The 16,332-nt window shown below is 40.7% G+C and overlaps 1 protein-coding gene and 1 long non-coding RNA gene across 6 annotated transcripts in view; one reads left to right on the forward strand and one right to left on the reverse strand.

Annotated features, from left to right (window-relative positions):
* The window catches only part of LOC149129301 (ATP-dependent DNA helicase PIF1-like), a 33,912-nt gene extending 19,501 nt beyond the window's left edge, over positions 1-14,411 (reverse strand). For 2 of the 3 annotated variants that reach the window (XM_089346606.1, XM_089346604.1), the window contains exons 1-3: positions 12,602-14,411; positions 7,225-7,353; positions 424-5,374 (exon numbers count right to left, since the gene is read on the reverse strand). In XM_089346606.1, coding sequence (XP_089202732.1) covers positions 7,345-7,353; positions 12,602-13,726 — 1,134 coding nt within the window. In that variant the 5' untranslated portion in view covers positions 13,727-14,411 and the 3' untranslated portion in view covers positions 424-5,374; positions 7,225-7,344. The remainder of the gene's footprint in view (positions 1-423; positions 5,375-7,224; positions 7,354-12,601) is intronic. The other variant, XM_089346605.1, reaches the window with a different exon arrangement.
* LOC149129300 (uncharacterized) overlaps positions 1-16,332 on the forward strand; it is a 75,091-nt gene that overhangs the window by 33,023 nt on the left and 25,736 nt on the right. Inside the window, exon 1 of one of the 3 annotated variants that reach the window (XR_016240045.1) lies at positions 6,616-6,813. The exons of 1 other annotated variant lie outside the window; for it this stretch is intronic. This is a non-coding gene — a long non-coding RNA (uncharacterized LOC149129300). Of the gene's footprint in view, positions 1-6,615; positions 6,814-16,332 lie in introns of those variants that run through there. One more of the 3 variants, XR_016240046.1, reaches the window with a different exon arrangement.

A 16,332-nucleotide genomic window follows, 5' to 3' on the forward strand; every position in this document is an offset into this window, starting at 1 on the left:
ACGTGACTGCCATCTTAGGTGAGGTAGGATCATTTCACTGTATCAGTTTACCCCAGGCGTTTCCATTTATTGTCTCGTTTAAGAAAGGTGATCTTGAATAAAGTTAAGGATTGTCAACCTTGATGGTTGTGGTGGTGACTGTGGTAGTGGTGTGTGTGTGTGATATTGTTGGTGTTGTTGTTGCTGTCATGTCATTTCCCCCAAGCTTGTTGATCAAGTCAGTGAATGCTAGCTACAAATTTGTTGTTCTGCGTGTGATTTGAGTGAGGTTTAGCTACTTTTTCTAATAGTCCATGATGGTAGCAAATTGACAGCTTTGTAGTAATTGTTCTGGCTGTCTGTGCCCTGAGATCAAATTCTGCTGAAATCAGATTTACTTTTCATTCCTTCAGGATCACTAAATAAAATACAAGACATACCTACCTCACCATGGCACTGCTCTCATTCCATTAAGGGCCCAAGGCAAGGCATTTGACTAAATTGTGGAGGTGGCCAGAGTAGAAATTGGCAACGTGGTGTTGACATTGGTGATAGTGGTGGTGGTCATGGTACCTGTCAGAGGGACAGGTTGGTATTAGTCTAGTTATAGCAGTTTAGCCCCAACTCAGCCCTGATCCATCAAATCTAGAAGCCAAGACATTCCAGCCATGACGTACTATTTGGACTAACTTTACACAGCATCTCGCCAGACTGGAAAATATTAAGTACCAGTAATATGTTGGTACTATTCTGCTCACGTAATTTTTGAGGTTTTGGGGTACTGAGTTAAGTTATGGACACTGCGTTACATTTTCTGAATAATTAGCTTGCATTATGTGAATTTCAAACTGGGGGTGCACACACACATACGTGTTATGTTACGCACACACGTGTTATGTTACACACACACATACACACACACATATGCTATGTGTGTGTTTCAGTATCTTTGCTTATTTCTGTATTTGAGGGTTATGTAGCTACTATTTATAGCTGGTCTTACAACCATACAGTAATTTCCCTCATTGAACTCTGTGTGTGTATGCGTACGTTGGTGATGTCCAGCAAAACTGACTTTGTAGACAGCCACAAGATTATCCAGGGGCACTGGCAACGCTCTCGCTCGAAAATCCTACGGAGGCTAGTCAGGCGGTACTGGTGACGGCCGTGCTCAAAATGGTGTATTTTATGTGCCACCCACACAAGAGCCAGTCCAGGGGCACTGGCAACGATCTCGCTCGAAAGTCCTTACACATGCCGTGGGCACAAGTGCCAGAAAGGCGATGCTGGGCACAGGTGCCATCACAAATTCACTTTCGCTTGCCCCAATAAGTCTTCGCAAGCTGAGTTTCGTGTCCAATTTAACTCGATTTCGATTTCACTTGCCTCAATAGATCTTCGAAAGTGGTGTTTAGTGTCCAATTTAACTCGATTTCGATTTCACTTGCCTCAACAGGTCTTCGCAAGTGGAGTTTGGTGTCCAATGAAGGAAGGTACGCATAAGTGGACTGGCTGAGGCCTTAGATTTAGGTCTCACTTGGCTTGCCGTGTCTTCTCACGCACAGCAAATTTCCAAAGGTCTCGGTCAGAAGTCATCGCCTCGGTGAGGTCTAAAGTTCGAAGGTCGTGCCTCACCACCTCATCCCAGGTCTTCCTGGGCCTACCTCTTCCACAGGTTCCCTCAGCTGCTAGGGTGTGACACTTTTTCACGCATCTATCCTCATCCATTCTCGTTATATGACCATACCAGCGCAGTCGTCTCTTTTGCACACAACTGATGCTTCGTAAGTTCAACTTTTCTCTCAAGGTACTGATACTCTGTCGAGTATGCACACTGACATTACACATCCATTGGAGTATACTGGCTTCATTCCTTGCAAGCCTACGCATGGCCTCAGCAGTCACAGCCCATGTTTTACTGCCATGAAGCATGGCTGTTCATACACATGCGTCATACAGTCTGCCTTTTACTCTGAGTGAGAGGCCCCTTGTCACCAGCAGAGGTAAGAGTTCTCTCAACTTTGCCCAGGCTTTTCTTATTCTAGCAGCTACACTTTCAGCGCACCCTCCTCCACTATTAACTTGGCCACCTAGGTAGTGGAAGCTATCAACTACGTCTAGTTTTTTTCCCTGGAATGTGGCAGAAGTTGTTTTCTGTACATTTACAGTGTTTATAGCTCCTGAACATCTGCCACATAAAAAAACTAACTTCCTAGTTAACCTGCCTTTGATATTGCTGCACCCCTTATGTGTCCATAGCTTGCACTGTGTGCATCTTATAGAGTTTCTACCTACGCCTTTGCTACAGATCGAGCTGGGCCATCTACCTGAAGGGCTTTGTGTGTTGTCTACCTTCCTACTTATTAGGACTTTGGTTTTAGCTAGGTTGACTCTAAGGCCTTTCGACTCTAGTCCTAGCTTCCACAGATGAAACTTCTCCTCTAGTTCTGATAGTGACTCAGTTATTAGTGCAAGGTCATCAGCATAGAGGAGATCCCAGGGGCATCCCCTCTTGAATTCCTCTGTTATCGTCTGGAGGATTATGATAAATAGGAGGGGGTCTGAGGACAGAACCTTGGTGGACCCCTACCTCTACCCGGAATTCTTCACTGTACTCATTGCCAACCTTCACCTTACTGATAGCGCCTCTGTACATGGCTCGCACAGCTCTCACAAACCATTCTTCTATCCCTAGTTTCCTCATTGACCACCAGATAAGGGATCGGGCGACCCTGTCAAAGACTTTCTCCATGTCAACGAAAGCCAGGTACAGAGGTTTATCTTTGGCTAGGTATTTCTCCTGCAGCTGCCTTACCAGAAATATAGCATCAGTGGTGCTTTTCCCTGGCACAAACCCAAACTGCATCTCATCTAAACTGACTCTCTCCCTAATTAGTTGGGCTATGACCCTTTCCGTGACTTTCATAACCTGATCTTACAACTTAATACCTCTGTAATTATTTGTATCTAAAGCGTTACCTTTACCTTTGTAGCAGTTGACTATGGTGCTGCTACACCAGTCATTGGGTATGACTCCTTCGTGTATCACCTGGTTAACAATACGGGTGACTAGGCTATAGCCGACACTGCCAGATATTTTGAGCATCTCTGCAGTGATTCCTGAAGGGCCAGGGGCTTTCCCTGTCTTCATACTCTTAATCGCTTTATCTACCATGGTACTGTCAATTCGGATAGCTGGTCCCTCTGTTGGATCGGCATTCAGTAAACTTTCTTTCTCCCATTCATTCTCTTTATTGAGCAACCTTTCATAGTGGCATCTCCATATTAAATATATAAGGGCTAGTATACTTTCATGCCTCATGGCATTCATCAAGGTCCCGTCTGACAGATGTACACAGTGAATGTATAATTGGGAGCAAGGTAGAGATAGGGGTCGTATTGTAGGAGATATTTGGCTGTCCCCGTTTGAAAGATTGAGAAAAATAAATGGCAGGGGAGATGTGTGATGGGACATATTCTTAAGGGACAGTGGGGGAGAAAATATAAATGAAATGAAGGACATACCAAGGATTGGACAGGGTGAGTGGACAGAGGAGATCAAGGGGTAGGGGTGATTCATGAGAGTGGGAAGGGAGACAGATGGAGATGTGGAGAGTGTAGCAGGTGATGGTGAGGGATATAGGGGCAGCTCAGGGGGCCAGGGTAGGTTTGTGAGGGCATTGAGAGTGAGTGTATGTGATGGGGGAGAGGAGCATGCAGAGGGGGGGGGAATGATCATGGGTGGAAGAAAGGAAGGAGTTGGAATAGTGTGTTGTGGTGGGGGAGGTGAGGGAACAGATTGTACTGGGGCAAGGCATAAACATAAACGGCTTACCTCTACGTATATATTTACTGGTTTCAAATCTTGGCACAAGGCCAGCAATAATGGGGAGGGGTTAAGTTGATTACATCAGTCCCAGAGTTCATTGAACCTAAATGTCAACCTTGCTGGATTAGAACTCAGAACAACAAGTCGAACGAAATGCACCAAGCAATTTGCCTGGTGTGCTAACGATTCTGCTGCCAGCTCACCTTACACACACACACACACACACACACACACACATGTATATATGTAGATATATACATAAAAGCACATAGATATAGACAGGTATCTATATATTGATACATACATATATATGTGTGTGTGTGTATGAATATAAATATAATTTTATATATCTATATATACACACCTTTGTATATATATATACTTACTACGTATGTACATACATAGACTTACTATGCGGGTGGTTGATTCAATTCTGAGCAAGAGAAAAGGTTTACGAAATTCATGGACGATGCATTGTTTTTTGATTTTGTAAGCATGTCAATGGCGGGGTTAGACATATGGAATTCAAAACAGGGGCCGAAGGTTGCTGCTGGAAAGATGGTGGATAATCTTGCAGCTGTCTACAAAGTCAGTTTTGCTGGACATCACCAACCTACGCATACACACACACAGAGTTGAGTGAGGGAAATCTCTGTATGGTTGTAAGACCAGCTATAAATAGTAGCTACATAACCCTCAAATACAGAAATATGAAAATATACTGAAACACACACATAGCATATGTGTGTGTGTGTAACATAACACATGTATGTGTGTGTGTAACATAACACGTATGTGTGTGTATGTTAGTGTATGTGTGTGTGCACCCCCAGTTTGAAATTCACCAGTTTACTTCTACAAACTTCAGTCTGACATTTCAAATCAGGATAGAAATTGTTGAAATATTTGCAAGAAACCCAAAATAAAGAAACAGGTTAGAAATTCATTGTTGCAGAACCGAATAAGAGAGCAGAGTGTGTAAGCCAATATTATCTTGAATAACATCGATGGACAACGTGACTGCCATCTTAGGTGAGGTAGGATCATTTCACTGTATCAGTTTACCCCAGGCGTTTCCATTTATTGTCTCGTTTAAGAAAGGTGATCTTGAATAAAGTTAAGGATTGTCAACCTTGATGGTTGTGGTGGTGACTGTGGTAGTGGTGTGTGTGTGAGATATTGTTGGTGTTGTTGTTGCTGTCATGTCATTTCCCCCAAGCTTGTTGATCAAGTCAGTGAATGCTAGCTACAAATTTGTTGTTCTGCGTGTGATTTGAGTGAGGTTTAGCTACTTTTTCTAATAGTCCATGATGGTAGCAAATTGACAGCTTTGTAGTAATTGTTCTGGCTGTCTGTGCTCTGAGATCAAATTCTGCTGAAATCAGATTTACTTTTCATTCCTTCAGGATCAATAAATAAAATACAAGACATACCTACCTCACCATGGCACTGCTCTCATTCCATTAAGGGCCCAAGGCAAGGCATTTGACTAAATTGTGGAGGTGGCCAGAGTAGAAATTGGCAACGTGGTGTTGACATTGGTGCTAGTGGTGGTGGTCATGGTACCTGTCAGAGGGAAAGGTTGGTATTAGTCTAGTTATAGCAGTTTAGCCCCAACTCAGCCCTGATCCATCAAATCTAGAAGCCAAGACATTCCAGCCATGACATACTATTTGGGCTAACTTTACGCAGCATCTCGCCAGACTGGAAAATATTAAGTACCAGTAATATGTTGGTACTATTCTGCTCACGTAATTTTTAGGTTTTGGGGTAGTAAGATTTGGCAAGAGAAATCGAAATTTGATGGCACCTGTGCCCACCGTCGCCATTCTGGTGCTTGTGCCCGCGGCATGCCTAAGGACATTCGAGCCAGATTGTTGCCAGTGCCCTTGGACTGGCTCTTGTGCGGGTGGCACATAAAATACATCATTTTAAACGTGGCCATTGCCAGTACCACCTGACTGACCTTCATAGGATTTTCAAGCGAGATCGTTGCCAGTGCCCCTGGACTGACTCTTGTGCGGGTGGCACATAAAATACACCATCTTGAGCATGGCCGTTGCCAGTACCGCCTGACTGGCCTTCTTGCCGATGACATGTAAAACCACCCACTACACTCTCTGAGTGGTTGGCGTTTCGGAAGGGCATCCAGCTGTAGATACTCTGTCAAATTCTGTGCGTGAAAAAAACCAGCAAGCCAAGTGAGATCTAAATCTAAGGCCTCAGCCAGTCCACTTAGGCATACCTTCCTTCATTGGACACTAAACTCCACTTGCAAAAATCTGTTGAGGCAAGTGAAATCGAGATCGAGTTAAATTGGACACGAAACTCATTTTGCGAAGACTTATTGGGGCAAGCGAAAGTGAATTTGTGATGGCACCTGTGCCCAGCATCGCCTTTCTGGCACTTGTGCCCACGGCATGTGTAAGGACTTTCGAGCGAGATCGTTGCCAGTGCCCCTGGACTGGCTCTTGTGTGGGTGGCACATAAAATACACCATTTTGAGCGCGGCCGTCACCAGTACCGCCTGACTAGCCTCCGTAGGATTTCCGAGCGAGAGCGTTGCCAGTGCCCCTGGATAATCTTGTGGCTGTCTACAAAGTCAGTTTTGCTGGACATCACCAACGTACGCATACACACACAGAGTTCAATGAGGGAAATTACTGTATGGTTGTAAGACCAGCTATAAATAGTAGCTACATAACCCTCAAATACAGAAATAAGCAAAGATACTGAAACACACACATAGCATATGTGTGTGTGTAACATAACACATGTATGTGTGTGTGTGCACCCCCCAGTTTGAAATTAACCAGTTTACTTCTATAAAGTTCAGTCTGACATTTCAAATCAGGATAGAAATTGTTGAAATATTTGCAAGAAACCCAAAATAAAGAAACAGGTTAGAAATTCATTGTTGCAGAACCGAATAAGAGAGCAGAGTGTGTAAGCCAATATTATCTTGAATAACATCGATGGACAACGTGACTGCCACCTTAGGTGAGGTAGGATAATTTCACTGTATCAGTTTACCCCAGGCGTTTCCATTTATTGTCTCGTTTAAGAAAGGTGATCTTGAATAAATTTAAGGATTGTCAATCTTGCTGGTCTTGACGGTTGTGGTGGTGATTTTGGTAGTGGTGTGTGTGTGTGTGATATTGTTGGTGTTGTTGTTGATGTCATGTCATTTCCCCCAAGCTTGTTGATGAAGTCAGTGAATGCCAGCTAGAAATTTATTGTTCCACGTGTGATTTGAGTGAGGTTTAGCTACTTTTTCTAATTGTCCATGATGGTAGCAAATTGACAGCTTTTCAGTAATTGTTCTGGCTCTCTGTGTTCTGAGATCAAATTCTGCTGAAATCAGATTTACTTTTCATTCCTTCAGGATCAATAAATAAAATACAAGACATACCTACCTCACCATGGCACTGCTCTCATTCCATTAAGGGCCCAAGGCAAGGCATTTGACTAAATTGTGGAGGTGGCCAGAGTAGAAATTGGCAACGTGGTGGTGACATTGGTGCTAGTGGTGGTGGTCATGGTACCTGTCAGATGGAAAGGTTGGTATTAGTCTAGTTATAGCAGTTTAGCCCCAACTCAGCCCTGATCCATCAAATCTAGAAGCCAAGACATTCCAGCCAAGACATACTATTTGGACTAACTTTACACAGCATCTCGCCATACTGGAAAATATTAAGTACCAGTAATATGTTGGTACTATTCTGCTCACGTAATTTTTAGGTTTTGGGGTACTGAGTTAAGTTATGGACACTGCGTTACATTTTCTGATTAATTAGCTTGCATTACGTGGATAAATGTGTATATACATACATGTAATCATATATAGGTAAATATATATATATATATATATATATATATATATATATATATATATATATATATATATGCATACATAAATATATACGTAAATATATATATATATATGTATGTATGTATGTATGTATTTACATGTATATATGTGTGTGTTTGTGTGCGTGTGTGTGTGTATGCAAATAATATATAATAAACTTTTCCATTCTCAAGTTTTCAACTAATACATGTGCTCCTTGTTCCTACACCTGTCTTTTATTTTCTGTAAATTTGAACTATATATCTGTTTTTGTGATTGGATGCATGGAAAGATGGACAGACGGACGGATGCAGAGACAGACAGTTAGACAGTCTCTCTACAGAAGGAGAGTGTTACTTTTCACTCCCCTCCTCTCTTGTTAAATAGGATCATATTCGGAATAGGCAGAGTGAATGCACAAGGAAGTAGGAGCACCTGCCTAATGAAGGGGCACAGAAGACTGGGCAGGGTGTGTGGATAGAGAGAAGGGAGAGGTGTGATCCCTAAGAGAGTGAGGGCAGATGGACTGGGTGTTATGGAGAGTGTAACAAGGGAGGGGGAGAGATATAGGAGTGTCTCAGGGGACCATGGTATGTCTGTAAGGGCATTAAGAGTGAATATGTGTGAGGTGGCATATGAGGGAGAGTGGAGGGGCATGCAGCAGGAGGAGAGGAAAGTGTTGAGAATGGGGTGGAGGAACATTGTATTAGGGGAAGGCATGGGCGTAAAGAGTGTGACTGTATGTACGGGTGGGTGTGTGTGTGTGTATATATATATATATATATATATATATGTGTGTGTATATATATATATATATATATACACACACACACACACATGTATATATATATATATATATATACATATATACACAAGCACAAATGGCAAATTAATTTATTTTCACATTAATACAGAAACTTGAGTCTAGGGGTAACTATAGAAATATTTTTATTTTTCATTCCCTTTGAAATTACTCTTGTGGTTTGGGCTTTAACTGCCCTCTCTTTTGTGTATAAATGCGCACACTAATTTGTTTATATATTATATATATATATATATATATATATATATATACATACATACATACATACATACATACATACATATTCGAGGTATTTCGTGTTGCAAGACAGTGTAGGAGAGAGAATAGTGATGTTGTAGGAGAGAAATGTGTTTGCATGGATGATGGTACGCTTGCACTAAATGAGGCTGCAAAGAAAGAGATCTGGAGATGCCACTACGATAGATTGCTTAATAAAGAGAATGAATGGGAGAAAGAGAGCCTGCCGTATGTCGACCCAACAGAGGGACCAGCTATCCGAGTTGACAGTACCAGGGTAGATAAAGCAATTAAGAGTATGAAGACAGGGAAAGCCCCCGGCCCATCAGGAATCACTGCAGAGATGCTCAAAATATCTGGCAGTGTTGGCTACAGCCTAGTCACCCGTATTATGAACCAGGTGATACACGAAGGAGTCATACCCAATGACTGGTGTAGCAGCACCATAGTCAACTGCTACAAAGGTAAAGGTGACGCTTTAGATACAAATAATTACAGAGTCATCAAGCTGTTAGATCAGGTTATGAAAGTTACGGAGAGGGTCATAGCCCAACTAATTAGGGAGCGAATCAATTTAGATGAGATGCAGTTTGGGTTCGTGCCAGGTAAAAGCACCACTGATGCCATATTTCTAGTGAGACAGCTGCAGGATAAACCTCTGTATCTGGCCTTCGTTGACATGGAGAAAGCCTTTGACAGGCTCCCCCGATCCCTTATCTGGTGGTCAATGAGGAAACTTGGGATAGAAGAATGGTTAGTGAGAGCTGTGTGAGCCATGTACAGAGATGCTGCCAGTAAGGTGAAGGTTGGAAATGAGTACAGTAATGAATTCCGGGTAGAGGTAGGGGTCCACAAAGGTTCCCTCCTCAGCCCCCTCCTATTTATCATAGTCCTCCAGGCGATCACAGAGGAATTCAAGACAGGATGCCCCTGAGAGCTCCTCTATGCTGATGACCTTGCACTAATTGCGGAGTCACTATCAGAACTAGAGGAGAAGTTTCAGGTGTGGAAGCAAGGACTAGAATCGAAGGGCCTTAGAGTCAACCTAGCAAAAACCAAAATCCTAATAAGTAGGAAGGTAGATAAAACACAAACCCCTTCAGGTAGATGGCCCTACTCAGTATGCAGTAAAGGAGTAGGTAGTAACTCTATAAGATGTACCCGGTGCAAGCTATGGACACATAAGAGGTACAGCAATATCAAAGGCAGATTAACTACAAAGTTAGTTTTTGTATGTGGCAGATGTTCAGGTGCAATAAACACTGTAAACAAACAGGAAACAACTTCTATCTCTTTCCAGGGAGAAAAACTAGAGGTAGTCGATAGCTTCCGCTATCTGGGTGACCAAGTTAGTAGTGGGGTGGCTGCGCTGAAAGTGTAGCTGCTAGAATAAGAATAGCCTGGGCAAAGTTTAGAGAGCTCTTACCTCTGCTGGCGACAAAGGGACTCTCACTCAGAGTAAAAGGCAGACTGTATGACGCATGTGTACGAACAGCCATGCTACATGGCAGTGAAACATGGGCTGTGACTGCTGAGCAGATGCGTAAGCTCGCAAGGAATGAAGCCAGTATGCTCCGTTGGATGTGTAATGTCAATGTGCATATCCGTCAGAGTGTAAGTATCTTGAGAGAAAAGCTGAACAGAAGAAGCATCAGCTGTGGTGTGCAAGAGAGGCGATTGCGCTGGTTTGGACATGTGATGAGAATGAATGAGGATAGCTGCGTGAAAAAGTGCCACACCCTAACAGTTGAGGGAACCCGTGGAAGAGGTAGGCCCAGGAAGACTTGGGCTGAGGTGGTGAGGCAAGACCTTCGAACATTGGGCCTGACTGAGGCGATGACTACTGACCGAGACCTTTGGAAATGTGCTGTGCATGAGAAGACCCGGCAAGCCAAGTGAGATCGTTGCCAGTGCCCCTGGACTGGCTCTTGTGCGGGTGGCACATAAGATGTACCATCTTGAGCGTGACCGTTGCCAGTACCGCCTGACTGGCCTTTGTAGGGTTTTCGAGCGAGATCGTTGCCAGTGCCCCTGGACTGGCTCTTGTGCGGGTGGCACATAAAAGACACCCTTTCGAGCATGGCCGTTTTCGTGCGGGTGACACGTAAAAGCACCCACTACACTCTCTGAGTGGTTGGCGTTAGGAAGGGCATCCAGCTGTAGAAACTCTGCCAAATTAGATTGGAGCCTGGTGTTGCCATCTGGTTTCACCAGTCCTCAATCAAATCGTCCAACCCATGCTAGCATGGAAAGCGGACGTTAAACGATGATGATGATGATGTATATGTATGGGTATATGTATATATGTGAGTGTGTGTGATTTTCTCTATATGTGTTAGTATGTATGTATATATATATATATATGTGTGCATGTGTTTATTTATGTATATGTATATATGTGTGTTTATGTGTATATGTGTGTGTATGTTGTGAGTATATATGTATATACTTGTGCATATATGTATGTATATATGTGTATATGTATGTATATATGTATGTATATATGTGTATATGTATGTATATAGGTATGTATATTAGTATGTGTATGTCTATATGTATATATATGTATGTGTGAGGGCGTGTGTTGGTGTGTATTTGTTTATACTATTCCTTCTTTACTAATTGTAGTAGTTATAATTTATATTTATTGGTAGGTTAATATTTTAGTGAGTTTAAGGATTTAAAATTGTAATGACACTACGATTTTTATAAGATTAAATTAATAGTAGTATTTTACCTTATTTCATACATATTATTTAATTTATGTTTCTTAGTCTTATTATTTAAAATTTATTATTTCTTAGAATTTAAAGTTCATTAATATGTTTTATAATATAGCTCGGTTTTTTTTTACGATGTAAGTTATATAAAGTTTAAATCTTTCATTCATGATTTTAAGAATAATTTTTTCATTCATGTTTTTATATTCTATTCTCTATCTTAACGTAGTATTTTCACGCGACCTCTTTCTAATAAATGCTCTACTTCTGAGTTTAACGTCTACGACTTTATATCATTGTTTGAAACAAATATATATTTTTGTATTTTAATATTATTCAATTGATTTTTAATGATAATTTTAATCGATATCTTATTTAACACAAAATTATTTAGAAGTAAGAGTATCATTTTAGCCTAAACTAAGACTTCGATTTGATTAGGGTTAAAATATTTTCAATTAATATTGTTTAATATTTCTTTCTATTTTATGCGATAAATAACTAGTCTTTTTATTTAATTTCTTTGATTATACAATATCGTTAATTGTTTTATTATGACTTAAGTTATATAAAGTTTAATCTTTCATTCATATTTTTAATTCTATTCCTATTCTTTACGCAATATTTTCACTAGACTTCTTTGAAATAAACGTTTGTAGTCTAAAATATTCTAGCTTAAACTATTGCATCGTTTAGATATGTGCTAATTCTATCTTTATTATTTTAACACTAAACTTCGTCCAAATTGTATTTTAAACGAAAAATTCGTTAAGTTGGTTTTTGAATATAATATACCTGTTAGCTTATATTATAATGGACGTAGGTTTGATAATGGAATGTTTATTATTTTGATATTTTTAATATTTTTCTATCTTTATATAATAAGTATCTTATATACATTCATTTGGTATTTATTGTTGCATGATATCTACATTCTTTTATTATTATTACTAGCAGAAATACCCGGCGTTTCCCGGGTTAAAGAGAATAATGAAATCTAAAAACGCCGTCTAGACTACGCATCATCTTTATATATAGAGATATATATAGACACACACACACGCACCCAAACACACGTATATATATGTATATCAATATAAATATATGTATATCAATATAAATATATGACAGTCAATATAAATATATGAAAGTCATGTACATACTTTCTTACTGTTGTGATTATAACACCTCGTTGTAAACAATGTTCCTTGTTTTCCCTTGTGGAGAATATGCAAATAGGTTTTTTTTGCTGCCACTCTTGAGCAGCCAACATACAGTTGTCCATGTGAGAAGCAGGGCTCTTCCAAGAGAAGACCAGCTACAGACAGTGTTTGACCCTGAGATTTGTTTATGGACATGGCAAAAGTCACACGAAGGGGGAATTGTAGTCTTCTGAATGTAAAAGGAATGTCTGCTCCTGATGGAGTAAGAGGAATTCTTGGAATAAAGACGTCATCCCCTTTTGCACATTCAGAAAGAATGGTAGCCTCGATAACGTGTGACATCATTTTCTTTATAACGAGTCGTGTTCCATTGCAAAGTCTTGGTGGTTCCTGATTGCGGAGCAGCATAACAGGCGTTCCAACTTTAAGTGATAATATGTGGGGAGGTAGTCCTGGAGGCTCCAACGAATTGAGAAATTCAGGAGGATAGTTCACCACTTCATTTGTATCTGGAACTGTATCAACAGACTTGTAAGTTTGAAGATTGCCGGGAAGAGAATGCATCAGCTGTTGATTAATTTTTGTAACAGCTACGTTTTTTGGAGCTAATATTGCTCTTTCACACAGCCAATTGTGATTTTGGTAGTTTTGTTTAAAGTTGGGAAAGACTTTGTGTTTGAGGTCATCTACAGAATTAACAACAGAACAAAATAGCCATACTTCTATTTCTTCTGCAGCATCGAGAGGCACCTTGCCATCACCAATTGTGAAAATGTCCTGTGCGAATTTTTTGGACATTTGGTCGCCGTGTAGCTGAGCTCTCATGTTAGTGTTAAGAGTGAGGATAGTAACATGATGCCACAGGGTAGAGGACTTTAGGCATGCTTGGACCTCATCTGCTCTAGTGCCTTTTGGAATGACAGGAAGAGTTTGCCTGAAATCACCTGACAACAGAAGCGTAACACCTCCCATTGGAGCGTGACAGTCTCGGATGTCTTTCAGGGCTCTATCTAATGCTTCCAAAGCTCTCTTGTGAGCCATGGTGCATTCATCCCAGACAATTAAATGACACCTTTTAAGTACCTGCCCCTGATCTGAGCTTTTGGTGATGTTGCATGAAGGCATCTCGGATGCTGCTAAATTTAGAGGGAGTTTAAAAGTCGAGTGTGCTGTCCTGCCACCGGGTAACAAAGTAGCTGCAATCCCAGAGGAAGCCACAGCTACTGCAATGTCCTGATGCTGCCTAACTTCTGCAAGGAGAAGCTTTGTTATAAATGTTTTCCCTGTCCCTCCAGGAGCATCGAGGAAGAAGATTCGTCCATCACGTTGGCGTACACTGTTAATAATAGTTGTGTAGGCCTGTAGCTGGTCCGGAAGTAATTTATGCTTGTTTTCAGCAATGTAGTTTGAAAGCGCTTGAGTGTCGTAAGAGGTTTCACGAATGACGGCAGTGGGAAGGCTATTTGACCCTGACCTGAATGTCTGTGGCAGGCTATATGTGGACAATTCATTACCACCCAGTGTAGCAATTCTGTCTTCAGTGTCAATGAGAGTTTTATTGATAAGTAAGTTGTATTTCACTGTGGTGGTAGAGAAATGAGAATGAGATGTAAGTGGACAAAATTTTAGAGATAGCAGTTAAGTAGTGCTGTAGTCGTGTTGGGTTCTTAGAACTGTCGTTAGGGTAGGAAGGTTAGAGTTGAATTGGATGACAATATATTTGACTTGACAGGGTAGCATGTGGTTAATGTCTGTTACCATCTTCCATTATATCGTCGTGAGAATTAATTTGTATTTACCTGCCGTGGTACTTAAATGAGAATGAGATGTAAGGAGACAATGTTTTGGAGAGTCCAGTTGGAATTGACATCAGTGTTTTTGTTTCATTTTTGACACGTAATACTTAAATAGTGGAAGAGATATAATGTTGCTGTGGACTGGAAGTATGCCATAGGTTAGAAATTGGTTTTGACTAAAACACAAGTAAGGCATGTGTAAAATTTGAATGAAATTGGTTGTGTAGTTCTCGAGTGTTAGGGATTCACAGACAGACAGACAGACAGACACACACACACAAACATTCCAAATACATGTAGGATTGCTCACCATACAGGTGACAGACACAGCTGTAAGATGCATTACGGATCTATAGAAATTGGAAGGGCATGACCCAATTGAAATAACAACGTGTGACGTTTGGAGTAAAGGGAAATGAAAGTGTCGCCTCTGGAGTTTGCAAATGACCACTATACCGATAGGTAACTGTGCAAACAAAATTTACAATCGATAAATGTCTTAGAACAACCAGTCTCTCATCTTGGAAGGCATTGAAATCAATGTTACCAACTGGGGACTATGTGTGTCGCAGTGATAATAAAAAGACTCAAAGGAGGTCTGCAACGAAATAATTTTACTCAACACTTTGCAAGTGAATCAGTGGAGGCAAAGATGCGTCTCATTTACTTGACAATTTATGCACCACATTGCAGAAATCACAATGTAAGTATGTTTGAAAGGGTAGTCTTACACTGTTGTACCGTTGAATTACAAATAATGCTCATCTGTTATGTTCGGGTTAAAATTTCATCAACATCAAAAATATATGAATTTTCATGGGAGTTATGGCCGTTATGCATAGAATATAATTTCCAAATTTCATAAAGATTCATTCAGTACTTTTGACGTAGTTTTGGATAAGAAAACAAATGACTAATGTGTGTGTTTGTGTGCATGTGTATGTGTGTGATGGGTGTATATATGTATAGATATCTGTATGCATGTATATATATATGTGTACATATTACATGTACATCTACACATATGTATACATATTCATGTATGCATATAGATCTATATCTATATATATGTAAGGGACGACCGTGCGAACTCATAAAAGGAGATATGGTGACGAATGGAAGAACAGAGGACTCCTTTTATTTAAACGTGTCACACGGTCGAACATACAAATATATATATCAATGGATGATATACATAATATGTTATACGTCGATAACATAGATGACCAGTAATGAAAGACCACAACCGTATTAGATGAATAACAGAGATATTTATTGTAGTGTTAAAGATGTATGTCTGTGTGAGAGTGTGAATGCGACATATAAGAACATAATCAAAGACAGGCCGTCGTACAAAGAAAAGTATGTATGTGTATGTGTATTATTACAGCAGATAGAAAGAGAGTCAATAACACGTGGACAATTATACCAGTTCGTTAGTATACTATAGGAAAAGTTCTGTATGTGAAAGTGAGGGGGCTGAGTGTGGCAGAGCTTATCACTAGTTGTGTTTTGGCTTCGATGCCAGGGCCTTGATTCTTGTTATACAGATGTTCATCGCTGGCTGAGAATTTCTTGTCTGTTTATTTACCGTGGTGAAGCTGAGTCACCTAACAGAATCGAAGAGAGAGATGTGCCGCGGAGTTTGGTGTGGTGTACATAGTAAAGCGTGTTGACGCTGGTAGTGTAGAGGCTGTTTGGTATTAATCGTGTTGGTCATGATGATGATGCTGGATAGTAGTAGTAGACTCTTGTTGCTGATGTGGCGACGGCGGAGGTCATCGTGGCTGGACGAAGCTGCTGAAGTGGTCGCTGGCTGCTGCTGCTGTCGTGTGGTACACGGAACAGTTCTAAAAGAGAAACTGGACCGAGACAAATTATTGGGTATGAGTTGATCTATATATAGCGTTAAGAGGGCTCCAAATGCCTTTACAA

The sequence above is a fragment of the Octopus bimaculoides genome, unplaced genomic scaffold, assembly GCF_046866305.1.
Source record: "Octopus bimaculoides isolate indiv1 unplaced genomic scaffold, ASM4686630v1 contig69, whole genome shotgun sequence".
Lineage (NCBI taxonomy): Eukaryota > Metazoa > Mollusca > Cephalopoda > Octopoda > Octopodidae > Octopus > Octopus bimaculoides.